Source organism: Heliangelus exortis, chromosome 7, assembly GCF_036169615.1.
Source record: "Heliangelus exortis chromosome 7, bHelExo1.hap1, whole genome shotgun sequence".
In the NCBI taxonomy this organism is placed as follows: Eukaryota; Metazoa; Chordata; class Aves; order Apodiformes; family Trochilidae; genus Heliangelus; species Heliangelus exortis.
The window spans coordinates 11905277-11925476 of NC_092428.1; the positions used below are offsets into that span (position 1 = coordinate 11905277).

The 20200-nt window shown below is 45.7% G+C and overlaps 1 protein-coding gene across 2 annotated transcripts; it reads right to left on the reverse strand.

The window, feature by feature from the left end:
* Positions 1–2723: 2723 nt before the first annotated feature.
* Positions 2724–18869, reverse strand: PKD2L1 (polycystin 2 like 1, transient receptor potential cation channel). Of its 2 annotated transcripts, none has more exons than XM_071748841.1 (15): positions 17440–18866; positions 16424–16537; positions 14942–15069; positions 13567–13823; positions 12469–12693; positions 11882–12110; positions 11356–11526; positions 10502–10683; positions 10136–10256; positions 9468–9566; positions 7416–7537; positions 6960–7077; positions 6596–6729; positions 5783–5921; positions 2724–4792 (listed from the first exon to the last, which is right to left on the reverse strand). In XM_071748841.1, the coding sequence occupies exons 1-15, from the start codon at positions 17732–17734 to the stop codon at positions 4580–4582; spliced, it is 2547 nt and encodes an 848-aa protein (XP_071604942.1). In that variant the 5' UTR covers positions 17735–18866; the 3' UTR covers positions 2724–4579. The 2 variants fall into 2 exon arrangements, with proteins under 2 accessions (XP_071604942.1, XP_071604943.1); XM_071748842.1 differs by lacking the exon at positions 2724–4792 and adding an exon at positions 4840–4949 and having other exon boundaries at positions 17440–18869.
* Positions 18870–20200: the final 1331 nt, after the last annotated feature.

Here is a 20200-nt window from a genome sequence, read left to right on the forward strand (position 1 = left end):
GGCTCTCTCAGTGCTGTACAGTGCAGCTCCCCTCCACTTTTGATGTTCTTGTAAAGCCTAAACATAGGCTGGATGTCAAAAGTCTCCTTCTATCACTGCTTGCCTCTTCTAAAGGCAAACTGCTATTCACACATCTCCATGTGATCCAGTAAGCAGCTCACAGTCCAGACTGGTGCTACAGGACTTCCACTGCCTTTGTTTTCATATGGTAGAACATGGTAGAAAGTGCATGTTGGTGACCCAGCCTATTTATAGGATGAAAACCCTTTAGGGCAGAAGAGGCTGTATTCCTGAAAGGATTCAGAAAGACTGACATCTCTCTTAGTCCTAAGTAAGGTCTGTTCCATGGGACACTGAGGAAAATCTTTTGTTTGTCCCAGAAATGTACACGACTTTGTAGATGCAGCCATAGGTTGCTTTGCTTTGTGAACCCCAGCCATGTCTGAACAGTCTGGCTGGTTTGACACATAACATCAATATCTGTGTGTGTGTGCATGCACATATGGAGTTTTCCTATGTCTGAGCTAGCCAATTGCTGTTATTTCTGCTGTATTTTGCAGCAGGGGACCCCAGAGGTAGTCAGAGCCAACAGAAATTACCACCTGGGAAGGCTCCTCAGCCCCTTCTCCAGCAACACAAGCACAGCCAGCTTCAGGCTCCTGCTTTGCATGTCTCTTGGGCTGTTTCTTAAGCTGCTGTGCCTTCTGGCACCTAGAAGTTAGCACGCTAGTAGAGAAATGACTGAGCTCTCCTGGAAACACCAGTGGTCAGGATACAGAAGACCATTCAGAGCTGGTTTGTGGGATCCTGCACCACAGAGTCCTGTCCCTGCCTGGCACACGGGCTGGCAAGAGGTAGCTTGCTGTGGCATACCTCAGCAAAGCCCAGGGACACGTCAGGCTGGAAACCCATCACCAAACACACACATTTTGTCAGCTGAGAATGTGCATTCTTTCTTCAGCACTTCTTGTCCAGAGCTCAGCCCTAGCTCACAGCACCCTGGGGCTGGCACCCTTCTGCCACCCACAGCATCCCTGGCTGGCTGCATGGTGCCCCTGGGGTTTGCCACCTCTGAAACTGGGCCACAAGCAAGGCTTCTTAGTTCCTCAAGCATTTCATTCTGCCACCTCTCTCCAAAATATGTTATATTCTTTTTTATGCCTCTGAGCTCAGCAGAGGAGGTGGAGCTGGCACCCACTGAGATACCATCTCCTTCTACTACTCTCCCAGTGCCAGTCTCTTCCAAACCTGAAAGGTCTGGAAGCCCTGAACTGGCTCATCAGATGATGCTAGGATTCTCCCCTCCCTTTTCCCTAGTTACCAAAAAACTTAACAAATACTGATGGTCAGAAAGAGGATCCAGGTAACTACAGACTGGTCATTCTCACCTCCATTCCCAGAAAGATAATGGAACAACTCATTCTTGATACTGTCTCCAGGCACATCAAGGACAAGAGGCTTATCAGGAGCAGTCACCATGGCTTTACTAAGGGGAAGTCCTGTCTGACCAACCTGAGAGCCTTCTGTGAGGATGTAACCATGAGGATGGATGATGGCAGAGCAGCAGACATAGTTTGTCTGGATTTCAGGAAGGCATTTGACACCATCCCCCACAGCATCCTTGGAGCTAAACTGAAGAAGTGTGGCCTGGATGATGGGGTAGTGAGGTGGATCAGGAGCTGGTTGAAGGAGAGAAGCCAGAGAGTTGTAGTCAATGGGATGGAGTCTACTTGGAAGTCTGTTTCTAGTGGAGTCCCTCAAGGGTCAGTACTGGGACCAGTACTATTCAATATATTTATTGATGAACTGGAAGAGGGAACAGAGTGCACTATCTGCAAGTTTGCTGATGACACAAAACTGGGTGGAGTGACTGACACCCCAGGAGGCTGTGCTGCCATTCAGAGGGACCTGGACAGGCTGGAGAGTTGGGCAGGGAGAAATTTAATGAATTACAACAAGGGCAAGTGTAAAGTCTTGCATCTGGGAAAGAACAACCCCAGGTACCAGTATAGGTTGGGGACTGAGCTGTGGGAGAGCAGTATAGTGAAAAAGGGACCTGGGGGTGCTGGTGGATGGAAGGATGACCATGAGCCAGCAATGTGTCCTTTTGGCCAAGAAGGCCAATGGCATCCTGGGGTGCATTAGAAGGGGGTGGTTAGTAGGTGGAGAGAGGTTCTCCTCCCCCTCTACTCTGGCTGTGGTGAGGCCACATCTGGAATATTGTGTCCAGTTCTGGGCCACTCAGTTCCAGAAGGACTGAGAACTGCCTGAAAGAGTCCAGTGCAGAGAAAATCTCCCTTATGAGGAAAGGCTGAGGGAGCTGGGTCTCTTCAGCTTGAAGAAGAGAATGAGGGGACTTAAGACAACCTCTCCTTTGGAGCACACACAGCACCTACTACCATGGCACTTGGATCCTGGCCACCGAGCCAACACAAATAAACAAATAACCACAGTGGCAATATCTCTTCAGAGCACCTTATATTTTCCAACCTCCCTGAAGATTTTTAACCACCTCAAGGCATAGCTGTCTTCTGCAAGACAGGGGCTCCCCAGCCAGACACGGCAGTTTGGAAGGTGACCCTCTGCAAGCTGGAACAAAACACAGCAATGCACCTGGTACTGAGAAAAAAATACTTTACTTTTCCCAGAAGACATAGATCATCTAAATAATAATAGCTACTGACAGGAAGCTTGACAACATACATCTGAAAAGAATAGCTGTATGAACTTACCATTCAGTGAATTTATTTTATTTCTCAACCAGCTTGAACACATGACTGACAACTACACACAAGCAATTGCTGGGCACAGATAATTGTCTTGCCCTACTCTAGGACATATCACATACATGACAGCATGCTGACACAGAGCAGACAAGTTGCATGGAGGTGTACAACTAAGAACAGACACTACTGCAGGCTTTTACACTGAGTGGCACTGGCATCACCAAAATCACAGCACAGGGTAAAGGGAGTGTTCTTTTTGCCAGAAAGGGGGAAAGGTTCTCACTGACCAGGTTGTTGATGACACCCACAGGCCCCTTTCTGATCCCAGCCAGAGCTTATACAGATCTCAGCTGAACTGATTGCCCCTTGCCCCAAAGGAGAGCAGACATGTCTTGTAGCTGTGGCAGCCCTGGACCATCTGGGGACAGACCTGATCCTTAGGCTCTTCAGCCATTCCCAGTGAGGCTTTCCCCTGACCACACACCTATCTGGAAAAGGGGGGAATACAAAACACCACTGCACAACTTCCCCAAAACTATCACTGCACAGCACACTAAAGACTGTAGCATGAGTTGTTAGCAGTAGTCTGGGACAATTCACATTTCCATTGGCTTTAAGCCTATTTGAGGTTAACTATTGTAGAACACCAGCAATCAAGATATCTGAAATACATTTACAGTGGTCCTGTAATAGCTGCAATAGTCTGAACCAGCCACATGGAAGGAAAAGTTTCAGCAAAGTGAAAAATGCCTGGAAAAGAAGAATTTTACATGTGATTGAAAAACTAACATTCATCTGATTTTCACAGTATTCCTAAACTGAAATAATGTCAGAACCCACTACTGCAAACAAAATGGTTTCTTTGACAAAAATGAGGTGTCACAACTTTATACATATGGTGCTGGTTTTTTTGAAGTTCCTTGAAATGCAATTTAAGGAGTGTGAAAATGGGCAACATCAGGAGATTTCTTTCTGTAAACAGCTGTTAGTAACTACATAGCCAGAGATGTGCTCCCTAGCACACAGACCTCAGACTCTATCAGTAGCAACTGGGTCTCAAATGTTTCAGATCTCCTCCTAGCTCTCATTTTAATTATCCAGAGTTAGTATCCTCTTTTCTCAGCATCTGAATCTAAGATAAAAAGAGGGTTATGAAAGCATTCTAGAAAAAAACTACAACAAAACAAAACTACTAGTAACCATGTAGGGATATATAACTAAATTTCTCATTTCCATCTCATTTAGCATTAGGAGGAAATTATTCACCATGAGGGTGGTAAGAGACTGGAACAGGTTAACCAGAGAAGCTGTGAAGGCCCATTGCTGGATTCATTCAATGCCAGGTTGGATGGGGCTTTGAGCAACCTGGTCTAGTGGGAGGTGTCCCTGACCATACAGAGGGACTGAAACTAGATGATATTTTAGGTCCCATCAAGCTCTAGCTACTCTACAATTCTTGTTTGTTTACATGTTTGCCACATCTTTGTCCTGCAGACAATTGTGTGTGTTTAAATAAGCTGCAGTGTGCCACTCTGGATATAAGCATTCATAGAGTTCAGGGGTGTCAACTTTTTGGGAAAAGGTAGACAAAAGACTTTGTGTTGGCCTGTTCAGAGGCAGAAAACTAATAGAACACTTTGTTCCAAATGTCTGCCTACTCCAGAGATACAGGGGGTACAAATTCTAGCTCAGTGACATTACACATCATTATACTGGAGAAAAGCATCCCTGATTTTTCATGTCACCGGTTCCTGGCAACAGGAATCTGTGTCCAGCTGTTTTTCTAATAGTGGGGAAACAACTGACAGTGACTTAGCACTGTGGGAGTGGGACTGGGAGCATGGGGCTATTTGCTAGAAGAGCACATCAGACTGCAGCTGGATGTTCTTGGGCACCTGAGATCCCAGCACACTTGCTCTGGGCAAGATGGGACAAACCCCATTTTGAGAAGAGTCGCCACTCAGGTTGTTTCCCCAGACACATTCCATTCCCCAGGTTTCTGCTTCTTCTTTCCTGAGCTGGTCTAGTTTCTGGGGGAGCTGTTGTTCCTGACTGGGTTCTTCTTCCTGTGAACCAGAACAGTGATCTGCATTGTTAGAAAGCTACAGAGCAGTCTAGCAACACCCCAGAAGAGAGACAAGGTGTGCATGATACTTAACTTCCCACATTCTTCCAGAAATTAGTACAACCTGCCTGTCTATTGAAGATCCAATATGCTATTTGCTGCAATACATGGAAGGAATGTGAATTCAAGCATTAGACAAGAAGCCCTTCTTGCCCTCTACGAGAACATTCAAAGAAATCCCAGAGCAAAGGAAATCTGCAGGCACTCTCACAATCTTTCAGGCAGGTTCACATGAGAAGAAAAGCCCCTCCAAATTACTCTTTCAAATGGGAAGGGATCAAAAAACTACTCTGCAAAAGAAAAAGTCTACTTTCTGACTCAGCTAGGTGACTCTGTGCTGTTGGACTATTCTCATTATGAAAGTCATGAAGACATGAAATAATGACATGGCTCCCACATGCCTTTCTGCCATTGATTTTAAAGCTGAAGAATCCAAATATGCTGACTGACTGAATACAAGCAGTCTTTGGAAAAAGCCACAAGCCTGCAATCAGGCATTATGGGCACACCACTAACAATCTTTCTCCTTGCATTTGAGCCATAGTCCACAGGGAATAAGTTAATATCAGAGTCCACAATACTATCATGAGCAGCTCTTGCTGGGAAGTACAGTATGATCTTTGTTGACATCTGAGGATAGGTAGGTGCAAAGAAACTGAAGACAAATACATTGAGTTCCCTGCCACAGGGATGAACATGGCTTCAAAGGGGCTGGAAGGTATATTTAAGGGTACCATGGTTAACCAGGGGAACATGAAAGCAAGAATTTTTTTGTCACTGCACTTGAACAAAATGCTGACCCTGCCCAATCCATTTTGTCTTATGTCAGCTGGAGGACTGGGAAAGCAAAGATGATACCAGGCCCACCCACAAAGCAGGGCTGGTCACTTACTCTGAAGCTGGTTCAAATCCATGGTGGAGGGCTACCAACCTTGATAACATTATCCAGGGGTTTGCCCAGCAGGTCCTTTTTCTTCAGCTTGTTTCTTTCTAGCTCGTTCACCATGGCATCAGTCTTGGAGCCAATGCTGTTTATAGACCTTTCCAGCTGTAGCACACGTTGTAGGAGGCTGAGGAAGACATGGAGAGCATTTTCAAAACTTTTGTTGTGAATAACACCAGGATTTGCAACAGTAATCTTATGGATTCTGTGTAGGATGGATCCCAACCAGTCTTGAACACAATATAATCCTATTGTTAAATATTGCACCTGCCTCTCCTTTGATAGGGCTCTACATGTATTGCTCAGTGTTTGTCAGCAGCAGAATCAGAATCTCCTGATTCCCTACCCTGTATTTATCCCATGCTCCTCCTGTGGAAAGGACAACCAAGTGTTATTCTCAGACCTGGAGGATGAAGACCAAATAGGCTATAATTCAAAGATATTTATTTCCACAGAATCTTCTGTAAGGGTATCAGCTTGCCCTGGCTCAGCTATCTGGGCTACCTTCTGATCAGAAACATGACAGCATATTGTCTGTGTTCAGCTGGCAGTTGCAGAGGTTATTCAAGAAGCAAAAAGCAAAATTTCTTAACTCAGGCTTCAACACAAACAAGAGAACTGCCTACAAGAACTGTCTCAGTTCTCTCCTGACATGCTTATTTACACGTGTGCAAGTTAAAAAGGGAAAAAAATCTTACTGAGACAGCTCAGCACCAGAAAAAACATTTACATCAGAGAGAGAAGCAGAGACTCAGACCCCTCATTTGCAAAGGGATTAAACTACTGCTGGCACAAACATACATTTGGAACTCTTCTTTGGAAACACAGCTGGCCTTGTTGGTGTGATTATTTCTTCCTTCTGTGTAGGTCAGATTCTCATCCAGGTTGTCACTGTAGGATTTCCCCAAATTTTCAATTTCTGTATTCAGAGCAACCTAGAAGATACACAAAGAAACTCCTTCAAAGTCAGCTACTAACTTTGGGTCAGCTCTGCTTTGAGTAACACAGAGCTTCAGGGGCAGTGATACATCCAGCTGCTCCCCAGGCAGAGATGGAGCTGTATTTGAGTTGCCTGCTTTGTTTACACCACAAACCCAAAGATTCCTGAGGCCTCTTTGGAGTAACCTCTACCAAAATGAGAGCTTCTTTCTTTGCCTTCTTTTACCGTTTTTGCCTCTAGGTCATGCTTCATCTGCTGTTGCTCCTCTGCATCAAGGATATGGTTGCCATCTTTGTCAAACGTGGAGAAGGCTGCTGTGATCTCATGGTCTGCATGGCCCAGTCTGTAAGAGAGTAGAGAGAAATCTTAAGGCATTTAATTATACCAATGGGTTGTAACAGTGCAGGAGGACACCTCTGGAAGTCAGTGTATTATTTCCACCTGCCCATGACAAACCCAAACAACCCAAATGAGAAAAAGATAACAACAAAAACCCCCCACCATTTAGAACAGGAGATTAAAGGTGATGAAAGATGATAACTATTTTTGAGTCTTACATTGCCCAGATCTGATCTAATTGCTGTTCAGCCTTGAAAACCAGAGAACTTAAATTCTCTGGTTGATTACCTGAATCACCAAGAGAAAGGGATAAGCAAGCATCCCTCAAGCTGACTCACTTACTCCTTCAAGCTGTTCTTGAAGTCTTCAAAGTCCAGTTCTTTTGTTCCATTCTGCAGTGCTTTCTGCACATCAGAAATCTGCTCCTTCTTCAGCTTAAGCCTCGTGAGTGTTCGGTTGTAGCTCTTTTACCAAAAATGCAAGCAGACACAAAATCATGCAGGAAGAAGAGTGAAAAACAGGACAGAGTGGACAATGCAGTAAGGATGAGCAGGGGACAAGTGATACAGGGAGATTTCAAGCTTTCCAGAAGCAAAAATACAACACTGCTGAATGAGCTCTATCTCTAAACAAGGATCATGCCTTCAAAGAGGGTCTAGCATGGTAGCCATGACAAAGTTTGTTCTCTGCTTTCCTCCTTCCTCCTGACTCTCCCTTTATCTGAGCTCCCACTCATAAGTTCTTTAACACACTGTCTCAAATACACTTTTTTAAAAATAAAATATTAGTCCTACAGCAGAATTGTGAACTTCAGGAACCTTTTCTGGAATTTACCTGTGAGAAATCCAGATGTAATCCACTAGATTTTCACCACCATAACATGATCAGCTTAGACAAATAGAATTTCCCATTTTTTTGATCAAAGTACATTGTGTCAAGTACTGCAAAAGCTTTGTCTAGAGACTGACTTGGTAAGAAAGGTTTCTCAGAAACACTACCAGCATGCTCAAGTAACAGGATTCCCCCAAGCCCCTCCTTTCTCATCTTCCCATTGCCAAGTGGTCTGGGAGCTTGATTTATCACAGAAAGGAACTGTGACTCCTGTGTGCACCAAGAAAGTGTATCAGCGGTTAACAAGCACTGTTTTTCTCTAGTAAATTCCATGTAGGTCAGAGACTGGGATGAGATGAGAGCAGTGGATGTTATCTACCTTGACTTCAGCAAGGTTTTTGATACTGTCTCCTATAACATCCTCATGATGAAACTCAGGAAGTGTGGGCTGGATGAGCAGACACTGAAGAGGATTGAGAGCTGATTGAGTGAGAGAACTCAGAGGGCAGTGATCAGTGGAGCAGGACTGAGTTGCAGGCCTGTAACCAACCAGCAGTGTCCCCCAGGGGTCAATATTTGGTCTGGTCTTGTTCCGTATGTTCATCATAAACCTGGACAATAGGATAGAGTGTATCCTCAGCAAGTTTGCTGATGATACAAAACTGGGAGGGGTGGCTGATACTCCAGAGGGCTGTGCTGCCATCCAGTGTGACCTGGACAGGCTGGAGAGCTGGGCAGAGAAGAACCTGATGAGGTATAACACAAGCAAGTGTAGGGTCTGCACCTGGGGAGGAAGAACCCCAAGCACCAATATAGGTTAGGGGTGGACCTGCTGGAAAGCAGTGCTGAGGAGAAGGATCTGGGGGTGCTGACAGACAGGACCATGAGCCAGCAGCGTGCCCTAATTGACACAAAGGCAAACAGAATCCTGGGCTGCATAAAGAAGAGTGTGGCCAGTGGTTGAGGGAGGTCATTTTCCCCCTCTACTCTCAGCTGATGAGGTTACAGCTGGAATCCTGCATCCAGTTCTGGGTTCCCCAGTTCAAGAAAGACAGGAAACTACTGGAGAGAGCCCAGCAGAGGGCAACACAGACGATTGGCAGATTGGAGCATCTCTCTTATGAGAAAAAGCTGAGAGAGCTGGGACTCTTTAGCCTGGACAAGAGAATGCTGAGTGGAGACCTTATTAATGTCTACAAGTATCTAAAGGGTGGATACCAGGAAGATGGAGCCAGCCTCTTCTCAGCAGTTCCCAATGACAGGACAAGGGGCAATGGGCACAAGCTGGAACATAGGAGGTTCCATTTAAACATAAGAAAAAACATATTTACTATGAAGGTGATAAGGCACTGGAACAGGGAGGCTGTGGAGTCCCCTTCTCTGGACATAATCAAAACCTGCCTGGATGCAGTCCTGTGTAACGTGCTCTGGGTGATCCTGCTTTAGTGGGGGAGTTGGACTAGGTGACCTCTAGAGGTCCCTTCCAACTCTGATAATTCTGTGATTCTGTAAAAATGCTTCAGGATTTAGTTAAGAAGTAGCACACTTTTCAGACTTCATCACCTGCTTCAAGATGTCTGAGAGCTGAAGCTCATCCTTCTGGCTTGAAAGCTCCTCCTTGACTTCTGAGTAGGTGTCATTGATGATGGCTAGAAACATGTTCTAGAAAAAGGAGAAGAAAAGAGATGAAAAAGCATGAGGCATCTTGCTCCAGAGGCTGAAGCAGCAAGATACAAGCACAGCTGTGCCAAACTCAGCTCAACAAGGAGCTGTTTCCACATGGGGTATCCCTTGGGCAAAGTAAAGTGACTGAAGAAAAAGCACACTTCAGACACACTCTGCTTTCTCACTGGGGAGGAGGTTCTTGCAGTTAAAGCAGTGGCCAAAGGTATATTTGTTTCTAGCTCAAATACCATCTTTGGTTGCCTCTCCTGCAAGATTTTAAGTTACATTTGGATTCCAAGCACTGGGAATTTAACCTGGTCATTATGAGCATCTCTCTGCATTGATTACCTAGGAAGCCAGAGACTCTCTCATGGTTTGTTCACTCCCTGCTACAGAGCAGCTGAGCTAATCCCCTTGAAATCAGCTACCACATCAGTGACATTCCCAGTGAGCCCTTAATTGCTCTGATCATCAAATCATTTGCACTGCACCTAACTCAGGAATTATTAAGAGGGGTCTCTCAAACACTGCTGTCAATACAGGAGTAGAAGGACTTTCTTGCTTACCAGGAGCACAAAGAAAACAAAGAACACATAGGTGACGAAGTAAATAGGCCCAAGGACCCTGTTGGCATTGTCAATGGAATTGTAGTCAAAATCACCAAGGATGATCCGAAACTGGGTGAAGCTAGAGGAGAGGAAGAGCACAAGGTCATACAAAGGCCACATACATTTCTTCTGCCTTCTCAGACAGTCCTGAGGTGAGCCCTGAACATGCCTGCAGCCCAGATGCTCACAGGCACAAGCCAGAGCAAGAGTGTAAGTCATTCAGTCTGACTGGTGAGTTAAATGGAGAGTGGTTGGTAAGTGGTTAAAATTCTTCTGAGAAGCGATGGAAACATATGGAAACATGGTTCTGACTTATACACTTACATGCATTTAACAAAGGTACTGAAGGTTTCCACTTGTGTCCCAAAAAGAAGATAACCCAGTTGGGCATAGGCAAAGAAAACAATGAAGAACATAATGGCAAAGCCCAGGATGTCCTTGGCACAACGTTGCAGTGTGGAAGAGAGCTGGGTCATTGTTTTATTAAAGCTAATATATTTAAATATCTGCAAGAAGAAAGAACAGGGACAAAGTCAGGTCCTAGGTCAGTCTGTCTCATACACACATGTGCTTAGTAAGACAAGCAGTTCACTATAGTACCAAAGCACCAGAAAGACAGCCAGGTTAGGGCATCAGAAGTGCTCAGGTTACTTGCCCCAGGTGTGCCATATAAACATGCAATATTTTCGTTCCCTGTATCAAAGAAAAATATGGAGAGACTGCTATAAGGAAAAATGTTTTGAGGCTGATGTGGAGCCTTAAATACATTGTGTCCTTTCCACCCTGCCAAGGTTCTTAACTTGAAATGGCAACAGATGACTAATTTCCAGTTGTTGGATGTCCATCGTGAAAGAAAACATAGTTTGCCAGTTTGTTCTCCAAAATACTAAAATAGCACAGGATGGATAAAGTTATATTGTACTCAGCATTTTCTAACACCCCTTTTACACCATAACATCTGAACTCATCTCCCTGTGTATTATCTCCAAATAACTGGCCTTAGAAAGCAAGGTGAAAAGTTGTCTGAATTTACTGCAAAACAGAGCATACAAAAGAGGAAAGTCCTTCTCTGTTATGCAGCTGTTACCCTCATTCACTCAGAACGATGGAAGAGTCAAGCCCCAAACTCTCTACAGCAAGAAGACTGAGTCTGGCACCTAAGAGACCTCCTACAATACCTTGATCCAGGCAAAGAATAAGTTCACAGCATTCATATTGTTGTACTGTGACTGCCAGAATGCCAGGAACTCAAAGTCTGGATAGGTGTCAGGGTGCTTCAGCAGCTCTCCCAGCAGCCTGTTCACCTCCGTGGTGCGAAAGATGTGAAACCCAATAGCAGTGATGGAGAGCTGTGAAGAAGAAGAGTCTGCAGTGACTGCTGTGCTTATGCTTTCTCCAGAAATTAAAGATCACAGAATTCCTTGGTATCACACTCCACAACTGCAGGGGGATGGAAATAAGGTCTTAATACACTGAACAATACACTGACTTTAGAGCCTCTCAGGCATTTCTAAGGAAAGAATTTTCTCCTAATAGCTGATAGAAGAGCATGTACCCACTTCCTCTGCTAGTTCATTTTGCTATTGGAGCAAAACATGTGCCAGTCTTGCCTTATCTGAACCAGTTTCCTCATCCTTTAACTTGTTTGGGCTCTTATGCCTCTCTGCTGCTGCTCTCCCCTAAAAAGTGTACAAGCATTCTCACCAGAATGATGACCAGATCCAGGATGTTCCAGATGCTGATGAAATACTGAAGCTTGTGGATACACAACTCCAAAACCTCCTCCACCACATAGTAGAAGATGAAGACACAGAAGACAACTTCACAGGCAGCAATGAAGAAGTCCCAGGCACTGACATACCGTATGAGCTTGACTGTCCGGATTTGCCAGGAGGGAATGGCACCACCAGTGGCTGGAAACTCAACCACTAACCTTGAAGAGGACAAGGAAAATCTGATAATAACCAAGAGGGGAAAGGTGGCTCTTTATACTTCTCTTTTTGAGAGGCATAAAACCTGAACGTGAGCTATCCACCAAACTGTAAGTGGAAAAGCTGTGTCTGTGTTTATGCAGCCTTATTTCTGCTGCTTCACTGCCCATAACAGGAAAGGGTAAAAGGTGAAAAGAAATGTGACTGGTTTTGTGGGGAAGACCAAATCTTCTTACTAATCTATAGACACTGCTTTTTTTATTCCCCTGGTGTGCCATATTAAAATAGTTGCATTTTAAAAAAATGTGGCATTGAAGAAAAAGCAAGAGGCAGAAGAATATTCAGTGGGACTTGGCTTACCTCAGAACACAGAACAGATTGATATTTGCATTATACACAGAGAAATCAATGAAGACAACTCGTGTTCCCCGATCCAGCCACAGCTTCTCCTTCAAGACTTGCAGGGCTTCATCACTTTCTTCTCTGGTCAGCTTCAGGTCTATGTAGTATCCTCCCCCACTGTAACTGGTTAGTTTTCCCCAGTGAGATGAGCCACCCAGCTCCTCCTCAGAATGGTACTTCCAGCTGCAACAGACAAGACATGCACAGACACATCAGCATCCCAGGCTGCATATGAGCTTGTAGCCAGAAGAAATTAGACTGTAGCTTCAAGGAACAGAGCAGGGTTTTTTATTGAAAAGTTGACACCTAATTCCTACTCCTGAGCCTACACCAGTTCTTTATTTTTGGTAGATTTCTGATTTAGTGCTTCCCAGCAGTGACTCAACATGACTTGCAATGGCATGGAAGGAAAGTGCTGCAGTTTTTTGGCTTTGCCACAGTCTTATTTGCATGGCATTTACACCCAGCATCTTCTGTATTGCTTTCTACCATGTTGTACACAATCCTCTGCTTAGAACACACTTGAATGTATATTTCCTTATGAACAATAGTTTCTCATTCACAGAACAAGACTCATGAAGCAAGGAAAGAGTTATTAAACTGCCACTACTTCACACTAAAGAGAGGTTTTCAAGATTAAATATATGCATTCCCTTAAGTCTGGGTCCTGAAATCCAGGGGGGAAGCAGATAGCATCATTGATTTTGATACATCTGGTCTCAAAGGACTCTGTAAATCCTCACCCTCCTAAAACGAGACAACAATCTCTACCTAGTTCTCCACTGGATTTTCCCTAGCTTTCCCAACAGGTCCCTCACTGCCACTCATTCTGTTCTGCTTTTCCTCAAAGAGACACTCGGCCTTATTGAAAGATAATTAGGACTTGCTGCTGCTGAATACAGGGGAAATTCTAGACTTATACGAAAAACACAGCCCTGGTGCCTTGTGGCTCAACAGATCTTATTTAAACTGTAGGAGACTTATTTGGGGCAACAAAGTAAAAACAAAAAAGAAATCACAGATTTTCTAATCCTGAACAGCAGAAGATGCACTTACGCCGTTCCATTGATGAGTCCAAAGGAGACCCTTTCCTCCTTTTCTTCTGAGTACACATCATAGCAACCTGAGATTTCCTCCTTGAAGTCATCATGGACCACACACGAATTGTTCTTCACCTTCAGCTGTCGCACACGAGGGACACCCAGCAGCAGGTTCTCATAATAGATGTATGACTGGGTCCCCTGCTCTGCCAGGGTCTTGTTGTTGTACCACTTTGTCCAGTAAAGATTATTCAGAAGGGGACCTTGTGCATACTGCAGGAGAGGGAGAGAAGAACAACTGCTTCATAGCTGGCATATCAGAGGAATTTTCTTGGCTTGGGCTTGAGATAGTAAGACCTGACCTACCCCTCTCTATTTCCCAAGATGGAAAGTTGTAGAAGTTTGTGTTGGATATATTCTAAAGAGGGGAAAGGTCTGGGGGAATCTCAAGGGTGGAGAAGGGATGCTGGGCACCAGGGTCATTGTTGGCTTCTCACAGGCCTGTAAGATAGTGCCTACACCTCTTTGGGGTACTGAAGAGACAAAGGCCCTCTTTGTGCCTTCCAATTCAGTGGGGACAAGTCTCAAGGAATTGTCCTGGTATGAGTTGTGAATTATGATGGCAGTACCCTGAAAATAGCAGGGTGTAAAAGCAATAATGTCACAGCTCATTTTACTCTTCTAATACAGCAGGAACACAAAGCTAACTGACAATTTCTGTCTGACTCTCAAATATCAAGTGGTCACAGTCTCTCAAGAACATCCACTGTGGCTCATATCAGTTCTTTGACAGAAATGTGTTACACTCAAGGCATCTTTTCCTTTCTTTATTCTCTCTCATAAAAGTCAGTGAAATTTTACTCCAGGTTCTTTATAAAGAATCTATAGCTCAGACCAACCCAGGAATGCTCAAAACAGCCTACTTAACAATTGCACATGAAAATGGACATGGACTTATTACTGCTAAGACATCAGCATGAAGACTTTTGACTGTTGGATTCAAAGCCATTTCTACCACCAGAAAACCTGGAATAAGTCACTTGGCCTCTCCAAGCCAGTATTCCCTACCTGTGCAACAAGCATCATATTGCAGTGTTTTCTTTTTGTTATGTCCTGCCTGCTGAGCTGGTAAGTTTCTAGAGAACGGACTCTTCTGGACACACACAACACCTACCCAGTTGGAGCTTGTGTGCCCAGAGGAATAATTTATGTTTAAAATCCATGGATATTTTTCACGCAAATTATGTTGTAATCCTGCTGGTAGCAAGCAAATGCTTGTGACAGCAAAAGGTCCTTCTGAAAGCACTAAGTAGCATGTTCAGAGGGAACTGAACCTCTGAATCTAGCTGAAATTTTCAGGGCTCCCCATGCTGGGACAGACTTCTACTCACCACCCAGAAGTCAGCCATGCTGCCAATGGACTGGAAGGAGACGCTTCCACCCCCAGAGGTCTGCAGGAAGAGCTCAGACATCACTTTGGTATAGTAATAGGCATTGGAACTTGTCATTCCATATGTCACTAGAAGAAAAGACAAGAGGAGGGTCTTCTCTTATACCCAAGTATTAGAGCCTGACACAAATGTATGCATATATTATTTTCTGCATAGTTTATACTGTCACAGGGAAGCTGAGCAGGGCACAAGAGAAAAAAAAGCTTGGGAATGCAAATCATATTGCTTTCTGTTTCTTAGGGATTTATAGACTTATCTGTTGAATATTATAGAATTTAAACTTTCATACTGACAGACTGTAAGAGTTTAAAGCCAGACACGACCATTGGATGATGCAACTGAACATCCTGGATAACCATTTTTTTTCTCAGACAAACTTTTAAAAATAATTTTTATTTCTTAGAACAAAGTCCATGCTCTATATTTTGAAGTTCTGATCTGAATCTTTAAAGGTATAGAGACCTCCCCATTTTTCAAAGTGGAAAGCTCCAGTTAAGTTTTCATATACCAAGAAACTTCAAACAGGAGCAGTCTCTAACTTTCCTGAACATGTTTTTTCATTTCTCCAGAGCTGCTTCCTGCAGAAAAGCATCCATCATGGTAATCACTAAGAACATGTTCTGCTCTTGAAAGGTTACCATGAAAATAAAGCAGCTGACGTTCAAGACACACACCCCACACACAGCTCTGGATGAGTCAGTGTGTGACCACACATGCATTTGTGTGCATGTCTTGTTTCTTAGGAAGTGTGATTGGAGCACTGTCTCCCTGGGCTACTGTGATAGTAACTCAGGTTGGTATTGATTGTCTGTCCCTCCAGCCTTAGTGTCCATGAAATATAATCCTCTTCACAGTCCCATCCTACAGGTGCTTATTTATGATAATGAATAAATGCTCCCAAAAAAACCAAACAGCCATTGTTCTACCCACACAAATCAAATTAGGATTCAGGACAGAGATGCATTAAATCCGCCCAAAACCAATAGTGTGAGCTGCCATCTGCTTTATCAGCTCAGCCAGCTCTCCAGTCACCGAGAGGAAAAATCTCTCTGAATCCTGTGTCTCTGATCCAAGGAAGTTTCTAGAGCTGTTCTCTGGGGTTTGAACATTCACCGTGAAACTAAGACAACACCCTGGGTGATTGTCCCAGGACTGTGGAGTTAATGGCTAGAACTGATAACATGTTTCAGAAAATACTGCTTGAACTTAACCAATATCAATTAGGTCCACAACAATTTAGCTATTTTATTTGTGTGTGCAGCAGCTATTCTGTAGGTTAACGACACACCTTCTTGCTGCATTGAGTGCTTGCAAAATAAATTTAACACATACATCAGACAGAAAAAATCTAATAATAAAACCTCACATTATTCCCTTTATGCTCCACACAGAAAAGAGACCTATGAGATGTCAGCTACTTACATAAACAGATGTCCACCAAGAACACAATATAGACAAGCAGCTCTCGCAGTGTGGTCTTCACGTACAGCTCTCTGTTTTCAGCTGCATTCTCAGTCAGCGTAGTGCCCCACAGCCCTGTGAGTGGGAAGATGAAATTGGAGGGGTTTGATGGCCATTCTCAGAGGCCATGTGAGGAGCTGACTCCTCACATGTACTGCTAGAGGGTATAGCTCTGAGAAATGTTCTTGTAAGATGAGGAAGCAGGGTTCCTTGTGCTGTTTTTCTTCTTAGTCAGGAGAAAAAACACAATGGCAAGAAAAGAATAGTTTCCCTGAGAAATAGCTTATTGCTTTTTCTTCCCCATTTCTATAGCATTAGATGTTATAACTTCTATAAGATACTGTTCAACTTATACCCTTGTCCAGGTCTGTATCCTTACAGGAGACCTAACTTGCTCCCAAGGTTTTTTGTTACTTCTGAATAAGCCTACATAATATTTCATTCCCTTTTGTTTTCTAAACTGGAAAATAGAACCTCTTTACTCCAGCTATCTTCAATCAAAGACTTGTTTGACACGTTCCTGTTACCATCTGCATGTAAGTCCTTACAGTGCTAGCTTTTCACTAGTAGATATTTACATCAGTTCATAATGTGCTGTAACACAGGGCCCAGTACCACTTTATCTAAAAAATGAACATAAAGATGGAATAATCTCATCACCAGAGTGATAGCACAGGACACCTAAGTTCTGTCTAAAACTCTGACACCAGACTCTGCATAACCATCAGCACACCTCTAGGTCCCTCTTTTACCTTCTGCATTGTATCAAATGCAACAGGACAGAACCTGGAGCTACAGAAAGGCACATAGAATGAGAGTGGTACCCCCAGGACAGCCAAAGATGATCTAATGCTAAGTCTCTGTTGAACAGGTTCCTGGGCTTCCCTCAGTCACCGCTTCTCCCCCCACCACCACTGTTGTTCCCAAGATCTTCTAAATCCATTCTAGTTGAGATATAATGTATATATTAACTTTACCTCGGATGCCTCTGAAGATGTAGAAACAGCACTTCAGGAAAGGACTTGTCTTCACATCCACAGCTTTGCTCTGCTTTTCCTGGTAGGGCAGTGGATCCCTGACCTCTTCAAAGTTCTTATAGGGATTCTCCAGGATGGACTTGGGGTTGTAGATGGCTTGGATTTTCCAGGAGGTAGAGGGAGTGCCATTAGAAACAGGATCATCCCAAGCTTTCTTCCCCACTGCTTCCAGCTCATGTTCCTCTGAGGTCTGAAAGTGTCCCTTTGCTCTGTTGTTTAGGTGAGATGAGCTCATGGCTGGTCACTGCCAGCAGAAGTTTTTTAAAACTGGAATTGAGACGACTGCCTGCCCAGGGTGGAGTTGCAGGCTAGCAGAGACAGAATCAATGCCAAGCAGCTTGTCCACCTTAACAACCCAGGAGGTGGTGCACCACTAGCTTCCCACGGACAGCACACATCCTCTCTTTTATACCAGCTCAGCTTGTGACACCTCTTACAGGGGTGGCACTACTGATTGTTAGGATCCATTGTCAGCCCTAATTCTCCAGCAGTCCTGGGAAAAATGACACATCCAAGAGACCTTCTCTGCTTCCCAAAAGAGGTAACAGACCCAGATACTGCAGAGGGAAGAGGGGGCTGCTAGGAGGTCTCTGAGTTGAGGAGGGTCAAGAGGAGGGGACTGTGATTAACTCTCTGCCCAGGCTGCCCACAGCCCGGATCAGAGCCAGGTGGGCAGCACCGAGGCCTGGAAGCCATGATGGGGCCCTCTGCAACTGTCACTGGGGAGAGGGGCCAGGCGAGGAGCCTTTGCTCCAGAGGCCAGGGAAGTCCAAATTTCCAGCAAAGCATCGAGGGGTGGAAAGGCTCTCCCTGAAAGGCAGCACGGAGACTGCAGGGGAGGTGGTGAGGGGTGAGGGGGCAGGAGAAGTGACTGACAGAGCCAGCACTCCCCGGGCAGCTGCCTGCGCTCCGGAGCTCAGAGCCATCACGGTGCATTCGCCAAACACCACAGACACTGCAGATGCTTCAGGAGGAAGCTGGGTTTTGGGCTAAAATGTGATCCTGGTCATTGTTTCTTCATCTCCCTCTTCACTATCTTACTGTTAAAAGCAAGTCAAGAATGGGAATAAATGCCTAGTGTTCATTTGGAAAACAGTGGCCGAACTCTTCTGCTTCTGCAGAATTTCTGTAAACCCTGTGGTGTCTGCTGGTCCTGAGACAAATCTGAGAAAAAACAGGATCATAGCAGGCAGAACTGGAAAGAAGAGCTAGGGTTACCAGCATTGGCCCTGGCAAGCAGCAAGAGGTAGTCCTAAGCCCTGCAGGTACTGGAGGTCTGTGACTTCCCCCCTGGAGGGGAGGATCAGGTGGTGGCTTAACCTTGGGATGATGAACTTCTGTCTTGGTGATGAGATGGAAAACCAGTGTAGATCCTGAGCCTGGGCCCTCGTCAGGTCGTCCTCCTTCCCCCTCCCTGCAAGCCCCTTGCAAAGCCCCCCCAAGGCTTTCCCCAATCCCCCACACCCCTCCTTCACAACCCCCCCCTTTTCTTCCCTCCTTCTCCCCACCAACCCAGTGCAAATTCCACCCCACCACTCCTATCCCCCCCCAAATCCCTTTCCTTCCCATCTCTTTGAACCAGAGCCCCCCTATCCCAGCCAGCCTGGTGCAAAGGCCCCACAGCCCTCCACAGACACACTGCCACCTTCCTCCTCCTCATCCCTCCCAGCTCCTTACACCCCTCTGCAAAATCCCACCACCACGCTCCCCCTCTACACCAGCCCTGTGCAATCCTCCCCCTCCCTTCCCCAGTTGCGTCCCAACCTCTCCTCTGCCCAACCCAGACCCTCCCAGTCCCCCTCGCCCCTCCTATTCCCCACCATCACCCCCACAGCCCCCACACCCTTGCTCTCCCTACCAGCCCAGTGCAAATACCCCCCTGGACCCCACCCCCTGACCTCCCCAGACTCCCCCCTAGCTGGAGAGGGCTGAATGCGGTGGATCAGTGGATGCCCAGCAGGAAGGTGCTCTGGCTCAGCAGTAGGATCAGGATCAGGATCAGGTAGGGATGAAACATTGTGAGGAGCCCCCCAACTCCCGGCACACCAGGAGGGTGACAACTGCCACCCCCAGCGACACCCCCAACCCCACTTGAGTCACCTGGGGCAGGGGAGAGATGTCAGAGACTCCCACACATGAGGGTCTGGGGTTGGGGGCACAGCGAACGCAGCCGTGCCTCACCCCTAACATTCTGTGATTCTGTGAAGAGACAATTCTTTCCCAGGGGAAGGGCTTTGCACTTCCTTTTGCTGGACTCCCAAGGTTCCTCTCAGACCAGTTCTCCCCCCTGCCCAGGTGCCTGGATAGCAGGACCCGTGGTGTCTCAGCCACTCCCCCCAGTGCTGTACCACCTCCCCAGACAAGTCAATCAGCCTGGGGAAGCGTCATTTCCCCCCGGTGAATACAGGTAAATACAGTCAGACCGCTCCTGATCACGTCATGAGCCTGGGCACGGTTTGCAGGGTTGGATCCCACAACCCCTTCCCGGGGATCGCGTTCTGGCTGCCGTTCCCTCGGGAACTCCTCCTCGTCCTTCTGGGAGAGGGGGGCCACGTGTGTTTTTCTCTGTGTTTTTCCTCGGGAATCCCCCCCGTTGCTGGGTCCCTCGCAGCTCCCTCATCCCTCCCGAGTCAGGTATAGCGCCAAACCCGCCCCGCGCTCCGGCGGCGGTACCGCTGCCACCCCGACACCACCCGCCTCT